This window comes from Nelumbo nucifera, chromosome 8 (assembly GCF_055504915.1).
Source record: "Nelumbo nucifera cultivar China Antique chromosome 8, China Antique-T2T, whole genome shotgun sequence".
Taxonomy (NCBI): Eukaryota; Viridiplantae; Streptophyta; class Magnoliopsida; order Proteales; family Nelumbonaceae; genus Nelumbo; species Nelumbo nucifera.
Genome location: NC_142656.1, coordinates 29,015,644 through 29,033,676, shown reverse-complemented (window position 1 = coordinate 29,033,676; position 18,033 = coordinate 29,015,644). Strand labels below are relative to the sequence as shown.

Below are 18,033 nucleotides of genomic sequence, written 5' to 3'. Positions count from 1 at the left end.
TTACACTCTATTTGCATTATTTCCAAATACAGCCTTAGTAAAATTTACTAGAAGGAAGATGGAAATTATATATGATACAAAACAGAAGTCAATGGCCCAGTAGATTGGTCGCTTGGCATCCCTTTATTTGAAGAGTGAATGCCAATGGTTCTATGCGTGCACCACTTCCACGATGGGAGTGCAGGAGATCCGGACTCCTTCTCGAGGCCAAAATCAACATCCCCATATAGTAAAAAAGAAATAATAGGCAGAAACACTTGTAGAACATAGACGTTTATTTTATTAAGCAAGGCAACAACACAAGCACACGAAAGTCAAATACAAGCACAAGCAACTGTAAGCCCAACAAAAGAGAGAGACAAACGAAATAGACGATGCTGCTATTTCCCAAATCCAACCAATAAGCCCAAAGCTGAAAACTTCATGGCTTCAATCAGCTATCAAACTCCTAAGGAGCTTATTATTATTAGAAAACCAAACCTGATTTGAAATTCTGAATCGAAGCAAGCCTACTAGATTGTGGATTGGCTTGATTCCTTGGCACAGCATGTGTAAAGGAAGGTCTTCTCCATGGAACGATCACATTTCAGACACTTGAGAACCATTCTTGAATAGTGGGCAGTGGTTTGAGGGACTACCAGCCGGAAACAATGCTCCTGCTGAGCTGCTTGCAACACTTTCCAGAATTTGTCCTCTGTTGGGGTTTTGGGTTTCCCACTGGAAATTTTCATGTCGAGCTTCTCAGAGCATTTACTCCATTCCTCTCCATTGAATTTGAAGAACTCCTTCACCTCGGCAAACCCTTGGAAGATAATGGCCCAACGATCCGCAATTGCGTTGAAGCTTGACATGGGCATTAACTCTTTCAAGATTTCGTCCTCATGGAACGGCTTCTCACAATTTTCCATCCTCAAGTACTGGTAGTTCTCCAGATAACGCCAGAAATCTATGATCCTCTTAGGCCAGGTGCTGATTCATTTCCTTTCTTCTCTTCCAAAGGCTGGAAGAAATGTTGTTCATTGTCCTTGGTTAGGGTGCTTAGGATACTCTGCAATTTTTGCTCATCAAGCAAATTCGACCCCATGTAGACGATTGCGATATCCATCTGGTTGAGCTTTTCTTTAATATCTCTTATTTGTATCACAAAGCTCCTTAACCACTGAACATCAGAACCTCCAAGCAAGCACAATGTCTTCCCCATCTGATTCAGTTATATAGAAGCTTCACATGAGAGAGACAGAGAAAGATATATAGATAAAGAGAGAGAGAGAGAGAGAGAGAGAGAGAGAGAGATGTACCGATAGAATTTTGGTGTCCAAGCGATTAAAGATGAGAGCCCATTTCTCCTTGTTCCAACGATCTTCTTCGTTTCGCCAGAGCTCAGCTTCCTTATCCTTGGAGAAAGGGTGAGCTCTAGTTCCCCAAATCTCAATCATGGGAAGTGCATTGGGGGAGATGATCTTTCCTTCTTTGTCTAGGACAACCAGTATGGGCTTCTTCTGGTAGTTCCAGCATTCCTTGATGTAACACTTGAATGGGCGTTTTATGGTTGAAGGTTTGCACCAGAACCATGGCATTTGGTTCTTATCAGCTTTTGGGTCTGGGTCTTCTTTTTGCCCTTCTTCTACTATAGGAAACCAGATGACTTCGAATAATGTCTTATTGTATTCCTTATAAACTGTTGTTAGAGCCTTGAATTTTTCTGAAATGTTCTCTTGGTAGTAGTCCAAGTCTGAGATGAATAAGCCAACTGATTTGCCCTTGAGAACTTCAAAATTGAGAACATCCTGCCAAAAGTCATGCATTAATTTAAGCACGTTAGTTCTTTGCTTTGCATTGGCCTGAAATAATTAATGCTTGTCGTCTGTCAGTAGCATCCTACCTTCCCATCCCGCTTGAGTCCAGCTCCTTCAGCTGGCTTGATGAACAACTTCTTGATTAAATCAACAACATCTGTATGACTAGGTTTTACAAAGCAGTCCATTGCAAAGTTAGAACAGTCTGCAAGAAGTCCCAAACAACTTCTGTTAGATCTTAACTAATTGCGGTCTGGACTTCTCATACACTATTATCACCCACTCTCTATCCAGAATTGTGGGCAGATTGCCCCTTTTATTAACCCCAAACTTTATTGTTGCTGGAGGGGAAATGAATCTATAAATGAGTTTATTAAAAAACAATTCTGGATAGGGAGAGCTATCAAACCTGCTTGTTCTTTCAAGTCATTTAAGAATTTCTCCGCATGCTTTAATTCGTCTAGTCGCTTTATCAGTTGTTTTGTCTTCAGCTTCATCTCTTCTGATGAATACGTATACCTGTAACAAGAAAATAATTTTGTGAATTAAATAGATAGAAGCGAACACACAGAGAGAGAGAGAGAGAGAGAGAGAGAGAGAGACATACTTCACTTTTATCAATTTCATGGTGGAAGAGAAGCAGACGACTACAGCTCGAATCATGTGGTAAGCAACGATCCTAACATACAAGCTTTGGTATTCAATGTTTGTATAGCTGGTGAGACTGATAATTGGTTTTGTGAGATGCAGCATTTTGGTTACTAGAGAATTTAGACTCTTAAGATGCTCCTTCTCTTCTTCTGAGAGCTTCCCTTTGCAGAAAATGCGTTGTTTGAGGTTACGATAGGAGTCTACTTGGGAAGTGTCGTCTTGGGTAGACCACAAGTATTCACGATAGATCAGGGCAAATGCAGCCAGCACCAGAAGCAGCTTTGCATCATACGGGTATTTTTTCACTAAACCAAACATGTATTTTATGCATTCTTTTTCATCTCCATCAACACCTAGACGCGGTTTGCCCTCACAATAACACGTGCATAACATCTGCCCCATTTATAAATAATTTACTTCCACCACAATAGAGTTGATAATAAGGTACAAAATAAAACATACATATATATATATATATATATATATATATAACTAATTAAGCTAAATTGTTGATGATCTCAGAAGTTCTATTAATTAATTAGTGCAATTACTATTTCTATTCACACAATATTTCAGGTATTTGCCATTTATAAGAATTTAGGAGTAGCTCTAATAAGTGATAAAATGATAGAAAATTGATTGATATATATGGTATTTTTGTAATAAAATATTCATTAAAAATTAAAAATTAAAGGAAAAGAAAGTTGACGAAAGTGGTACGGTCATGTGCATGGAAGACCATTAACAGCACCCTTAAGAAGAAATGATCTATTGCAAGTTGAAGCAGTTAGAAGGGGTAGACATGAGCAAAAATAATGGGTGTAAGTAGTAAAAAAAATTATTTAAGTGCTAATACATTAACAATGCATATGACATTAAATATAATGAAATGATGAAACGGGATTCCTATAGCCAATTCCATGGAATTAGGGGTGGATTCGAGCCGAGCCAAGCCGAATAGTACTAGGCTCGAGTCAAGAGTTCATAAGCTCGAGCTCGGCTCGACTCGGCTCATTTTATATTTTATAAAAATATTTTGTTATATATTTTATAAAAATAAAAATTACATATAAATTTTTTTTATTTTATATTTAAAATTAATAATTATAATAATAATAATATTATTATTATTATATATATAATATATATATATATATATATATATTCGAGCCAGCTCGCGAACTTCACAAGCCGAGCTCTAATAGGCTCGAGCTTGACTCGCTTAATAATCGAGCCACTGAATTGGGATCGAGCTCGGCTGAAACTGAGCCAAACCGAGCTCGAGCAGCTCGTGAAAAGCTCGGCTCGTTGCCACCCCTACACGGAATGAGGCTTGGAGATGAAGATGATGATGATAATGATGATATATCTAGCATTAATTAAACTTCTATCTTTAATATGGAAGGGAAAGAGTTGGCTTAAACAGCAGTGCAGTAGTTCTAATTCCTTTTTTACAAAATTAATCATGGTCTTATCATATATTTGGATAATGGATAATTGGATACCTTCCAATAGATCTCCTGAATTATTTGAAGCAGCTCTAGTTTCAACGGATCCTGCAGAATCGTAGTCCAAATATATCAAGCCCCATTTGGTAATTATAGTGTAATGGCACATACTCTGTACATGTGCAAGTAAAGGATAAAAATAGGGTTCAACTATGATACCGGAAAGATATGATATCTGGGAAAAGCTTAGGGCCATACTCCGGGTATCACTAAAGAGGTCATGATCAATCAGGTGGTATTAATAAAAATTCATTGGGGGTGTTTTGATTGGTCAAAGCTTTTTCGATATCATATATTTCTGGCATCATAGATTTTCCCATGAAAATACAATACAATTAACATAATATAAACAACATGTTTTAACTTTTATGACATGCACTAAAATCGAAGGAAAGTGTTCATTTTATATGAAGCCCCATTTTTGTTATTTCTTGAGGTATTATTACCTTGGAAGACTCAGGTACTTCATTCTCTGGACCTTTCTCTTCAACAACCTGCATTATAGTTAAGCCCAGTTATACATTCTTATAAAATCTATCTACCTATCTATCTATCAATCTATAAAGAATGAAAAAAACAATAAAGAGAAAGAGAACCCACCTTGCGATAAACAACGAAGGCCGGTTTGAGGATGTCAGTGATTATGCGAACAACTCCTTCATAATCACTGAAGGCATTGCCTGATTCATGCGTCTTGTGGACCTCTTCAATGTCTATGTCATCACCAAAGAGGTAAATGAAACTCGAATTAGCACATGGGCAGATTTGGGCCATCCTGGTTAAATTACTCGAATTACAGACCTCTGATCAGCTACTCCCTTGGGCCTAGGAGGGGGAAGATTGGGCTTATATAGGAATCCCAACAAAGGCCCACGATTCCCTCTCTTCGACCAAAATATGCCAGTCTTCCAAATATCACTTTCTCTTCTTTTTAGGACCAACGAAGGCATTGCTACGTTTTACTGCATGGTATTGGCATGATCTGATGCATACCCCCACCTTCTTTATCCTTTTGGTTCAGATGGAGAAAATCTCACCATTAATCGGAAAGAGTGAAGCATATATACCTTACTTATTTTAATCAGTCCTTGGAAAAGGAAGAGATGCCAAGAGTAGGCCACACTTGATAAGATTTTGGTCATATTGTGTGTTGCACGATATTAAAAAAGGACCAGGAAATAAAATCATTCTGGCCACTGGTTTTCGAGTTAACAGTTTAACCATGGTGTCATGTGTTGCACGTTGGCATATCTGAAGGACATTGAGGTATCATCTTATATTATCCAAAAAATAATGTGATAAAAGGAGGGGAGAGAATAGATAAGCTTTCCGGTGAGTGACTGACGTGGTTGGTTATGGTAATAGAAGTTGAATGATGTTAATACTCTCGCTTAACTTGAATGGTAATAGATAAGCTTTCCATTGAGCGTCTTCTAGGGCCTAGCAGTATATGTTGGTACCTGAAGATAAGGGGTAGTAAGGTGGTACCTGAAGGAGGTTAGTGAGAAGCTCCAACTACTACTGGATGTTGCCAAATCTAGCCAATGATCCCACCATCCATTTGCCTCCAGATCCACCCATGCAATATCATTGCCTGTGCACACTAAGGTGCTGGCTTTTCCTACTTCCTTGTGGTTTTCATGAATGGACATTTCTTAGAACTTATGGTAGTACATGTCTCTTTCTATGCTGACATTTACGTTGAGATCACAAGTTTTAGAGTTTAATTCTTGAGGGTGTGAATATTTGGGTTTGCAACTATTATTTTAATGTAACCCTTCATTTACATTTGCCAAAGCTCAAGGCACCATCCTTGGGTTTAGTATTAATAACATCGATTTCATGAGGCATGATTTCCTTTAAATGTATATGCAAGGGAATATTATGGAGTGAAATTTATTGATCTCCATTAAAGACTTCAATGGCTTGCTCGTCACCCTTCTCCTTTGAGTTTGGTACCTAAGTCTTTCTCAGAGTATGGCTCGACTGCATGCTTAATGTGAGACTGATAACTCTATATTTTGATGCCTTAAGGGCATCATTTTAGGGGTATTTTCGGCCTTAGAATAGTCAAAGTGTTTTCTTTTCCCAGTTAAATTCATTGTTGTGACCTCTTAGCGTCTCTGTGCAAATTCTGTGAAAAACTGAGGAAGTTACATGGCTGAAATGTAGTTTTTGGGAGGCTAGTGTGAAATTCAACTGAGAGAGGGGGTGTTTTTGTGAAAAACTGAGAATAGGAAGGCACTTCCTATCTGCTAAACCCAGTTTGGCGCCCCTCCTACTGTATTAGCATGCTCCCCTCTCATTAGCAAATCCTAGGGTGCCTTTTAACCCATTCTTTTCATCCTTAGCAAACCCTAGCCGCCCCTAACTGTTTAATCTCCACCCTTCACCTCTTCTAATCTCCACCATTCATTCTAGGGAACACTTTTTGTAGCTTTTAAACCCTAGGGTGCCACCAAACTTCTAATCCTCACCATTCAGCCTTTAGTCATTAGATCTCAGCCCTTCATTCCATCTTCTATCTCAGCCATCCACTCTAGGGCACCACCCACTCCTTCTAATCTCCACCTTTCAACCCTAGGCACCTCAATCTCCTCCATCCATTTTTGGGCACCTAAATCTCAACCCTACATAATATTGGGTGCCCTCTCCTTCTCCTCTCAGCCTTAGGATCAACCCAGAACCATCCTAACTCTTTATTAGAAACCCTAAGGTGCCCATATCTTTGCTAAAACCCAGCTACTGCCCCCTCTTTCTCTCTAATCTCAATTGTATCCATCCTTCTCTATCAAAAGGACCCAAGGAGTCCTGAGAAGGGTTGGATTCTACCCCCAGGTAAAACGGAAGGCTGATGTTAAGAAGTTTAAGGGTAGAGGAAGAGGAGAATGCCCAAGCAAGAGGAGGGGTTCTTGCTTGTAGTTCGCCTACGCCACTAGTGCCACCTATGGATTCGGATCCCAACCATTAGTCTTAGATTTAATTTTTGTTCTTTCATTACTAGTTCCATTTTTTCCCTTTCTAAAATTTACTTTCATTTAGTTTGATTTTTTTTCTTTTCTGCGGATATGGAATTCGGCCAGCTAAGACAGAAGGCCTAGCTCTAGAAGTCTGAGGGTCAAATGAAAGAGTCGGAGACTACTAACTCTGATTGGATTACAGACTTTTTTTTCGTTCCTTTTATTTTTTTATTTTTTTTTTGCACTAGGTGTCGGATTGGGCTGTCTTTGATATGCCAATCAATGAGATCCTTAGAGGGGGTCAAAACCTGGGTATGTTGGGACAATCCGAGAATTCATCGGAGTGGGTGATCATAGTGACAGGACCAGCCCCTTTGTCGGACAAAGTGAATGATCGGGAAGGCACTCTCTCTGATAGAAACCTAAACTGTCAGCAATTGATTTCAACCATTGAAATTTGTTTTTGCAAAATATAATTATATAGAGATATACATATATATATATATATATATATATATATATATTATGGTTTCAAAATGTTTGCAAAATGTTTTAATTCCTGGGATCCTTGTGAGTAGAGAGTGCAACACTGTTCCTTGTAGCCGAGGGAGAGGTCCTCTCTTGTCGGGCAGTGTTTGATCATTATGGGCTGAGAGGTTAAGTATAAGACCATTGAGGGTAATACGTGATGGGCTAATCTTGGATCTACCCATAGTCCTTGGGTTTTCATAAGTTGGTTGGACCCAAGGACCATTTAGTGTAAATGTTGGGCCCATTAAGAGTCCATAGTGATGGACTCAGGAGTTCACTGTCTCCTACCGTGAATTCGGCCAGGCCTTGTAACAAAGGTTGGGCTGAACCCATGTGGCAGATGTGTAGATCAATGTTTGGGTCCCACGCTATACAAAGAGAGCCAACTGGGTAGTAGGTTAAGAGGTTAAGTGAGCACATGAATTTATTGGGCCTAAAGCCCAATTTCGAACTGGGTTAATTAGATTAATTAAATAGGGGCGGAATTGGGTTTGGATCAATAGATAAGGATAAGAGGATAAGTCTTATCCACTTAAAGAGTCCAGATCCAAATAAAGATTTGGATCAAGAAACTCCTAATTTGATAAGGATTAAGCTGATCTTGAACTGCAGATAAGATAGGAGATTATCCTTATCACTTAAAGAGCCCAGATCCAAATAAAAATTTGGATCAGGAAACTCCTAATCAGATTAGGAGGTTGTTTCTTTAAGGCTATAAATAAGAGAGTAGGACAGACATAAAAATTTCACCAGAAAAAATACACAGCAATCTGTAGAGTTCTTCCCTGTTCTTGCCGCCCCTACCCAATTTGATCTCCACTTATGGGAGTGATCAAGAATTGTTCTTGATATTGCTTCTTGGCAGAAGAAGCAATCTGACGTTTTGCTTACCAGCCCTCTACTCCATTCTTGCTGAAGAATTCGGTTCTTACTGAATAGTTGTCATGCTGATCCTGCTTCACTACACACTGTGTCATCTTCAATGGAAGTGGGTTTTGGTTTTCTCCTTGGGCGTGAACTCCTTCATTGGGAGTTACTACTACTTCGTAGTAGTTTGGATTGTTTAGACCAACCGGAACTGAGTATCATTTGGACCAACCGGAACTGAGTTGGATTGTTTCATCACTCATCAAAGGTGTACTCGGCTGGGTTGTAGGGATGTCCTCCTTGGTTGAAGTCTGGAGCGCATTAGAAGATTCGTTCACTTCACACTCTAGATCCATAGTTCTCCAACTGTGGAGAGAACTTCAAAGTCTAAAAATAGGTAAACTTTTATTTTTGATTATGTTCAAAAAACCAAGAGTAATGCTAATAATCACTTAGTTGTTGTTAAACCTATGTTAAAGCAAGATCTTGTTTTATATATTTTATCTAGAGTTGGACCGATCTATGAGTTGATTATAAATGTTATTACTAATCGATTTGATCTTGAAAATTTTCAAATTTCTGATATTATTGGTCAATTACTTGATCATAAGTCATGGCTCTGAGACAACTATCAACAACCTAGAGCTGATGACCATGTCTCTTCTAATATTGCTTCCTCCAATAATAAGAACAACTCTTAGCAGCTGCATAATAAGTCACAACATGGTAGAGGCAGAAGTGGTCATGGCGGTTACACTCATGGTCAAGATCGTGGTTGGGGACGCAACATTATAGTCTATTAACTATGCAATTTTCCCAGTGGTGATCAACAGTCAATTGTAAATTCCAGCATTCCTGAACCTACAACATTTCACCCTAGGAAATCTTCATAGTTTGATCTAGCCTAGTATCCAAACTTGGGAGCAATGCATCATATTATGTTTGAGTTAGAAAATCTTCAGTTTTTATCAGATTACGGTGAGTCTGATCTGGTGAAAATCAGTAATGGAGCAGGTTTGCAAATTAAAAATATTGGTTCTTTAATTTCTCATGGTGGTCATCACTTTCAATTACAAGATATTTATCATGTGCCTTCTATTACAAAAAAAATGTTATTAGTCAGTAAATTCACCAAGGATAACGTTGCTATATTTTTGTTTCATCCTTCTCTTTTCCTCTTGAAGGATTATGCGGTGAGAGTGCTTCTCAGATGACCCAATAAAGGTGGACTCTATCAGTTTCCTACTTCAGCAAAAATTACATAATCTCTACTCGACATCTACAACATCAATGATGAGCCATAGGATATCATGTTTGAGTGAGCGGAGGTGTTTGGAAACTTACTTCTACTAGTGAGAAGCTCCACTATTAACCTTGGGTTTCCAGATAATCCTACCACCAAATTATTTGGTTCGGATGAGGCTTCCTCGGTGTAGGAGGGGGGTGAAGCTAAGTTGGAAGCGGTCTCGTTGAAAGACGAAGAGTGCCCTCAAAGGTGAAGAGAAGTGAAAGTCTTTTGATAAAAATGTTTAGGAGATGAGAAGGTTGTGGATACTCAAGAGTACTAGTGTGGTATCATAATCCGACACCTAGTGCAGTATCATAATCGAGTCTAGGGGTCAGGTGTAACAATCCAGTTTTGCCCATTTATCTCCAACGTCTAGGGCAATACTGTAATTTTGGTCCAGTTCAAGGTTTCAAGAAAACCCACACTACATGTACCTCAGGTCTCACCCTGACGGCTAAGACAAACTACCCCAACCAACTTGGCGGCACATCAGTGTTAGCCTTGGCAAGATAAATCTCCCCAGATCTATCCAACAGCTGTGAAATTTTTGAACTAACACGAGTCTATATGTGTCCAGTGTAAGGGTATTGCACAATAACATGAATCAAATATGTACTTTATTCATTTACAATAAATGTCATAATGTACATCATATTGATTGGAGCTAAGGGCATACATTGTCTAACAGCTCCCATTTGCACTTAGGTCCAATCAGGTACAAGCCGGAGTCCTAGACTTTCCACGTGTTTCTCAAATACTTTCTGTCTTAGTGGCTTAGTCAATGGGTCTGCCACATTCTCCGCTGATGCTACCTTTTAATATCAATCTCCCATAGATATAGTGTTGTCATACAACTGTAGAATGGGTGATGTGTTGAATTCCAAATTCCAGAATGAACACCTTCATTCATTAGGCAGTCTCATTTATGACAATGTGCTCGGCTTGGGTTGTGGACTATTTTTCTTACTACACAAGATCCCATCGTAAAGATGTAACCAAATGTAGACATTCAACCATTTGGATCTGACTGTCGATTAGTAGTAGTATACCCGACGATCTGTAGTGAACTACCATCTAATACTAGACAAAACTCCTTTTGTCCTTCGAAGGCATTTTAGTTTGTGTTTCACAATGGTCCAATGCTCTTGTTCTGAGTTAGACTGGTATCTATTTACCACACTTAGAGCCTGAGCAATGTCTAGCCGAGTACACAGTATGACATACATGATGTTCCCTATGGTAGAGGCATGGGGAACTTCTTTCATGCCCTCAATCTCTTCAGGTGTCTTGGGAGACATACCCTTAGAGAGAGTGACTCCATGCCTGAAAGGAACATTTCCTTTCTTGGAGTTCTCCATACTGTTTCTCTTGACTATCTTGTCAATGTAAGTAGAATAGGATAATCCTATTATCCTTTTCGATCTATCTCTATAGAGTCAAAGTCTTAAGATATAAGAGGCTTCTCCAAGATCTTTCATGGAGAATTGTTGGATTCCCAGGTAGATCTCTTAGGTTGGTTATTAACTGAAGCTTGTGGGACATCTCCCACTACTCCTAAGCTCTCCTCATCAAGAACAACTTCCTGACGATGATTGTTCAGGATGTAATCTTCCTCCAAGAAATGGGCATTTCAACTACGAAACACATTATGTTCTCCTGGGTCATAGAATAAATACCCTATAGAGCCTTTGGGTAACCTACAAATAGGCAAAGGCTAGTCTTAGATTCTAATTTGTCAGCAACATTTGTTCTTTTAACATGTGTTGGACAACCCCAAATCTTCAAGTGTCTTACACTTGGTTTCTTACTGGTCCAAAGCTCATAGGGAGTCTTTGGAATGGATTTGGTTGGAACCTGGTTTAGCACGTATGCCTCAAAAGGATGTGGGTAATTCCGAGTGTACGAGAGGTGATCTGACCATATCCAATAAAGTCCGGTTAATCCTCTCTGACACACCGTTTAACTGTGGTGTAGCAGGAGGAACTAGTTGTGATACTATCCCGTTTTCCTTTAAGTAGTCCCTGAATTCGTTAGAGAGATATTCGCCTCATCGATCTGATCAAAGGGCCTTAATGTGTCTCCCCAACTGTTTCTTGACCTCTTGCCTAAATTCTTTAAACTTTTCAAAGGATTCAGACTTGTGTCTCATTAGGTACACGTAACCATATTGAGAGTGATCATCGGTAAAAGTTATGAAATAAACGTGATGGTTGCGTGTCTTAACATTAATGGGACCACATACATCAGTATGTACAAGGTCAAGCGTGCCTTTTAATCTTTCAGGCTTACCGTTAAATGGTCGTTTCATCATCTTACCCTGAAGGAAAGGTTCACAGGTTGGGAGATCTTCTACATTTAGAAAATCCAAGGGACCATCATTTACCAACCTTGTGATACGATCTATGTTAATGTGGCCAAGTCGGTAATGCCACAAGCATGTGGGATTAACTATATCATGGGTTCTTTCTTGGGGTTATTATCCAACCTAGTTTTGATTATATTTGTTTCCAGAGAAGGATGGATGACATAGAGACCATTCTCAAGTTCTCCATATGCGAGGAATTTGTTATTCCTTTTGATAGTAATCACATTACTAAAGAGAACAGAATAACCATCCACACACATTTTTGAAACATAAATTAAATTTCTTCTCAAATTGGGTACATAAAGACAATCTTTTAATGTAATTATTCTTTCTCTGAAATACAGTTCTACAGTTCCTATGGCTGTAGTTGCAACACTTGCAGAAGTCCCCAAGTAAAGAATCACTTCTCCGTCACTCAATCTTCTACATGTCTTGAACCCCTGCAATGTATTACATGCATGAATAGAAGCCCCGGAGTCAATACACCAGAAGCAGAAGTGACCAACATATTGGTCTCTAAGATAAAGGATTCAAAATTACCTTGTTTCTTGGTCTCCAGGTACTGAGGACAGTTCCTCTTCTAGTGGCCGACCTATTTGCAGAAGTGACAAGCATCCGATGCCTTGTCCTTCCTCTACTTTTTAGGCTTGCTAGTTTTCTTCTAAGGTTCCTTCTTTCCCTTCCTCTTCTTCTTGCCTGATTTTCCACCTTCAACAAGCATGGCAATAGGCTCATCCTTCTTTATCAGTTCTTCAGCCCTCTGCATCATATTGTTGAGTTTCTAAAGGTTAACATTTAGCTTGTTCATATTGTAATTCATTATGAACTAATTGAAGGAAGGAGGCAAAGAGTTCAGGATGACATCAACTTTGGTGACATGATCTAGCCCAGATCCAAGAACCTCCAGTTCATTGATGTACCCCATCATCTTAAGACAATGGTCATAAACTAGTTAGTTCTTGGACATATGTGCAGTCATGAACTGTTTTAGGACCTTCTAACGAGTAGAACGATTATGCTCCTCATACATTGTCCTTAGACTATCCAAGATATCTTTGGACACTTTGATCTGAATGAATTGTCATTCTATCTGATTGTCTAAGGAGGCTATGATATAGCACTGAGCAAGAGACTTTTCTCCTCCCATTCTTGATATTCCTTCCAGCGGGCCTCAGAAGCACTATCACCCGGACAATCCGGAACAGGGTTCTTAGCAACTTTGTCCAATTTCTCGGACGTCAAAATGTCCATTTGCCATTTCTGGTAAAAGGCAAAGCAAATATTAGTCCACAACCTGATTTGATTCATGTTATCTACATAGATATGACTTTTAATTTATGTTCCATTTCCATTTATTCATCTCTAAGATTTCCCTCATATCTCAGTGACGGAGACTGCGAACTATGTCTCTGGAAATGTGGAAAAACACATATAGTGCATGGAGCCAATTGTTTCATTTGCATAACCCCACCACCTTCTGTGAAGGATCACATCCACTCATCTCATGAGCTTTCCCTTTGGCCTCTTTCAGACAAGATTCATTGCCATTTTAGGTTAAATCTTTCTGTCCAGTAAGTGCTTACCCATCATATTCATGAACGCCAATGTACCGTGAGAGAGTCTTCCATTTTAGAATAGGCCCCTCCCACATCGGTCTATGACGCCCTTATCATCTTATGAAATAATTCAACAGATCCAGCAGCAAATGGATAGCCCAATTTTATGGTGCATCTCCTCATTACTGAATGACCCATCTTCATGCTAATGATGGTAGGCCTTTAGACAGTTCATCATATGAATCTCCCTATCACATGCAATTTCAGTGGAGGGAATGGAATATTACGCCCTAGTTTTATTTAGGTCAAACCAAAGTGGCTCTCGTTGGCTTTCTCAAAGTCAGATTTAAATGGGCCCTAAACGGCTAGGGTTTCGCACGGTTCCTCTTGGAGAGGAAGATGATGTGGGGCCCATCAAACCGGGAGATTATCCAATGATCCTATGGACACCATGGCAATGATGTGCATTCAGCCATGGTGTGTGAAAGAGCCACTATCGAATTAATCATGGGCCAAGTACTTATGGCCCATGTACGTAGCACATCACACATCCATACATCATATGCATGAAACAAATTGATCCAATCAAATTAAAATATTTGTAAAACCCTTAATTAATTAGATTAAATCAGTATCAGCCCAACAGACCCCATAATGTTATCATATAACATTATCTAGGTACATGTGCTGTACTGCAAAAAGCAGTTCGGCCCATGTAGCTAATTTAGGGCTGATTCAGTCATTATCATATTAAAATTAGGTTTTACAGAGGTGGGCCGAATTAAAGTTTGAAGTGGGCCATTAACCCTTTGGCCTAAATCGAATTAGGGTTAGAAAAAACCAACCCCATCGAACCAATCAATTCGGTCCAACCAGTTTGGACCAAATCTGGTGTAAATCAGCCCAAGTTTTGGTGTCCAATTCAAGATTTAATTCAAGAACAATGATCTGAAAATAAATTAATCCAAGATAATAAAATTATTAAGATACTAATATCAGAGGGCTGCATTGTGATTTTCTTGGATATCTTGCAAACCTGCAAAGAACAGTTATTCTTAGATTGCAGAATCAATATCTGCAAAATCGCAGATCGCAGAAGTTGTTTCTATGAAAATTTCTTCTCCTCTGTTGCGTGCTCTAGCGATCTCCAGATGGAAATAAAATAGAAAAACCTAATCTTTCTATTATTACATCACACTGAATTCCTATACGATTTGTCTAAAAATAAAAAAAAAAATATTTACAGACCATAATTGAATAGAAAAGAAATCGCATGGTGTGCCATTCTTGGCACCATAAAGATTCGATCTCTATCACATGTGCAGCCCAAAAATTCAAGAAAACTTCATAGAACAATCCTATAAATATCAGAGAATAATAAAGATTTATTTTCTAGATCATCTGCCCATAATCTAGGAACCAATTCCTAGAAAAAACGCTAACTGCGCAAATCAGGTAGAACGCCTTTTGCCCATTTGCACAGATTCAGATTTGCTCTAATTTGGTTCAAGACTTGAACCTTACTCTGATACCACTGAAGGGATGGGAGATCCATTATATGGATGGCTGAACCCTGCAGGAAGGTTGGGCGAAATTTCAAAAATTTTTTTACTCCCATCCGGGAATCCTATTCCCAATTTAGAAAACTGCATTTTCAATGTTCGTTCTTGTAACCAAACCAGACCAAATCTGAAATCAAAATAAGAGAGGGGTATACCTAATACGGAATCCACACAAGGATGCTCCTCCCAACATAGGTGTTCACGCCCAAAGAGAGTACCAAATCCTCCCTTCACTGAAGATGACACATCTTAGGGTGAGGTAGGATCAGCAGGTATTTCTTCACCAAGAACCAATGATTCTTCAGCATGAACCGAATGGGATAGTGAGCACAACTTCTAAATTGTTTCTTCTGGCAAGAAACAATATCAAGATCAAATCTTGATCCAATCTAAGAACTGGAGATCGAACAAGGTAGGGCGGCAAGAGCAGGAAGAAAAAGAGCAGAAGGCAAGAGCAATCTAACTGTACTGTCTTCTCTCTATATTCAACGAATGTGTCTTTGGAGGTTCGCCCTACTCTCTTATTTATAGCCTTAAAGAGAAAATTTCCTAATACCATTAGGAGTTACCTAATCCAAATCTTTTATTTGGATCTGGACTTTTTAAGTGATAAGGATAATCCCTTATCTTATCTGCAGATAAAAATCAACCTTCCTAATCAAATTAGGAATTCCTTTGATCCAAATCTTTATTTGGATCTAGTCTCTTTAAGTGGATAAGGATAATCCCTTATCTTGTCTATTGATCCAAATCCCAGATCCACCCTTATTTAATTAATCTAATTAACCCAATTTGAAATGGGCTTTTAGGCCCATTAAGCTTTCAAGCTCACTTCCATTTTAATGTTGGCTAGCTTGGCTCTTTTTGTATGGCGTGGGACCCTATAATTGATCTAAACATCAGCCACATGGGTTCAATGTAGCCTCTGTTACAAGGCTTGGCCGAATTCACTACTGAATACAGTGAACCCCTGAGTCCATCACTATGGGCTCTTAATGGGCCCAAAATTTACACTAAATGGTCCTTGGGTCCAGCTATCTTATGAAGGCCCAAGGACTATGGGTAGATGCAAGATTAGCCCATCAGGTGTAACCCTCAATGGTCTTACACTTAACCTTTCAGCCCATAATGATCAAACACTGCCCGACAAGAGAAGACATCTCCCTCGGCTGCAAGGTGCAGTGCTGCACTCTCTACTCACATGGATCCCGGGAATTAAAACCTTTTGCAAACATTTTGAAACCATAATATATACGTATATTTCTATATAAATATATTTTGCAAAAACAAATTTCAACGGTTGAAATAAACTGCTGCCAATTTAGGTTTCCATTAGAGAGAGTGAATTTTCCCGATCATTCACTTTGTCCGACAAAGGGGTTGATCCTGTCACTATGATCACCCACTTAGATGAATTCTCGGACTGTCCCAACATACCCATGTTTTGACCCCCTCTAAGGATTTCACTGATTGGCACATCAAAGACAACCCAATCCGACACCTAGTGCAGTATCATAATCGAGTCTAGGGGTCAGGTGTAACATTCCAATTTTGCCCATCTATCTCCAAGGTCCAGGGAAATACTGCAATTTTGGTTCTGTTCAAGGTTTCAAGAAAACCCACACTACATGTACCTCAGGTCTCACCCTGGCGGCTGAGACAAGCCACCCCAACCAACTTGGTAGCACATTAGTGTCAGCCTTGGCAAGATAAATCTCCCCAGATCTATCCAACGGCTGTGAAGATTCTAAACTAACACGAGTTTCATATGTGTTCAGTTTAAGGGTATTACACAAAAACATACCACAATAACATGAATCAAATATGTACATTATTCATTTACAATAAATGTCAAAATGTACATCATGCTGATTGGAGATAAGGGCATACACTGTCTAACATTATATACGGGGTTGTGCCTATGGGATTAATGTCCATGCTTGGGGTTTCCACGGTTGTAACTATGTCTGGGGTTGTCTGGGCTTTATCTGTGTCTAGGATTGCCAATGCTTTATCTATGCCTGGGGTTGCTAGAGCTTTGTTTGTGCCTGGGGTGCCGAGGCTTACTGATGTGCCCGGGGTGTCTAGGGCTTTGTCTATGCCTGGGATGCTGGGGCTTACTGAGGTACCTAGGGTGTCTAGGGCTTTGTATATGTGCCCGGGGTGTCAAATTGCCTGGGGTGCTAGGGCTTATTGGGATGCTCGAGGTGTCCAGGGCTTTGTATGGATGCCTGGGGTGCCAGGGCTTACTGGGATGCCTGGGGTGTCCAGGGCTTTGTATGTGTGCCTAGGGTGCCAGATTGCCTAGGGTGTCCCAGACTTTGTATGTATGCCTGGGGTGCCGGGGCTTATTGAGATGCCCGGGGTGTCCAAGGCTTTTATATGTGTGCCTAGGGTGTTGAGGTTTACTGAGATGCCTGGGGTGTCCAGGGCTTTGTATGTGTGCCCGGGGTGCCAGATTGCCTGGGGTGTCCGGGGCTTCGAGAGCAAGATAAGTAAGACGTATAAAAGTAGGTGTATGACATATGTGAGAGCAAGGCAAATGCATGCATTCATAAAATCGAAAAAAAAAACTCATCATGAACTTATTCATAAAAAGATGCATATTTGTATGGTTATAGGGATACATAACTAATCAAAATAAGGTTTTAACCAGTAATCATTTATGGTTTCATCGTCTTCGCCTGTGTCTACAACTTTTAACACATAGTAACCCAAGCGATGGGCTTCTTTTATCAAGTAGGGCCCTTCCCATGTTGGTGCGAACTTTCCTGCAAATTTGCCTTGCCTGACGCTAAGAGTTGTCTTCAATACTTTATCCCCTTCTTTAAAGCTTCAAGCCCTTAAGTGTCTATTGAAGTTCTTAGCCAGGGCCTGTTTGTATTTGTTTTGTTTCTCTGAGGTTGCATCTCTAATTTCATCCCCTACCTCGAGTTTTTCTGTAAGTAA

General features: G+C 39.6%; 1 protein-coding gene across 1 annotated transcript; it reads right to left on the bottom strand.

The window, feature by feature from the left end:
* Nucleotides 1–257: 257 nt before the first annotated feature.
* Nucleotides 258–4,782, bottom strand: LOC104586715 (protein SIEVE ELEMENT OCCLUSION A-like). The gene is made up of 8 exons (XM_088893945.1): nucleotides 4,556–4,782; nucleotides 4,402–4,449; nucleotides 3,953–4,003; nucleotides 2,404–2,840; nucleotides 2,206–2,315; nucleotides 1,883–2,001; nucleotides 1,299–1,787; nucleotides 258–1,201 (listed from the first exon to the last, which is right to left on the bottom strand). The coding sequence occupies exons 1-8, from the start codon at nucleotides 4,727–4,729 to the stop codon at nucleotides 947–949; spliced, it is 1,683 nt and encodes a 560-aa protein (XP_088750071.1). The 5' UTR covers nucleotides 4,730–4,782; the 3' UTR covers nucleotides 258–946.
* Nucleotides 4,783–18,033: the final 13,251 nt, after the last annotated feature.

Bases quoted from the DNA above. Each gene is read 5' to 3' on its own strand.
- LOC104586715 (XM_088893945.1), bottom strand. From the start codon at position 4,729: ATGGCCCAAATCTGCCCATGTGCTAATTCGAGTTTCATTTACCTCTTT. The intron at 2,002-2,205 runs GTTTGATAGCTC...GACTTCTTGCAG, and splicing joins TGACTTGAAAGAACAAGCAG to ACTGTTCTAACTTTGCAATG. The intron at 1,202-1,298 runs GTACATCTCTCT...TAACTGAATCAG, and splicing joins TGGACACCAAAATTCTATCG to ATGGGGAAGACATTGTGCTT.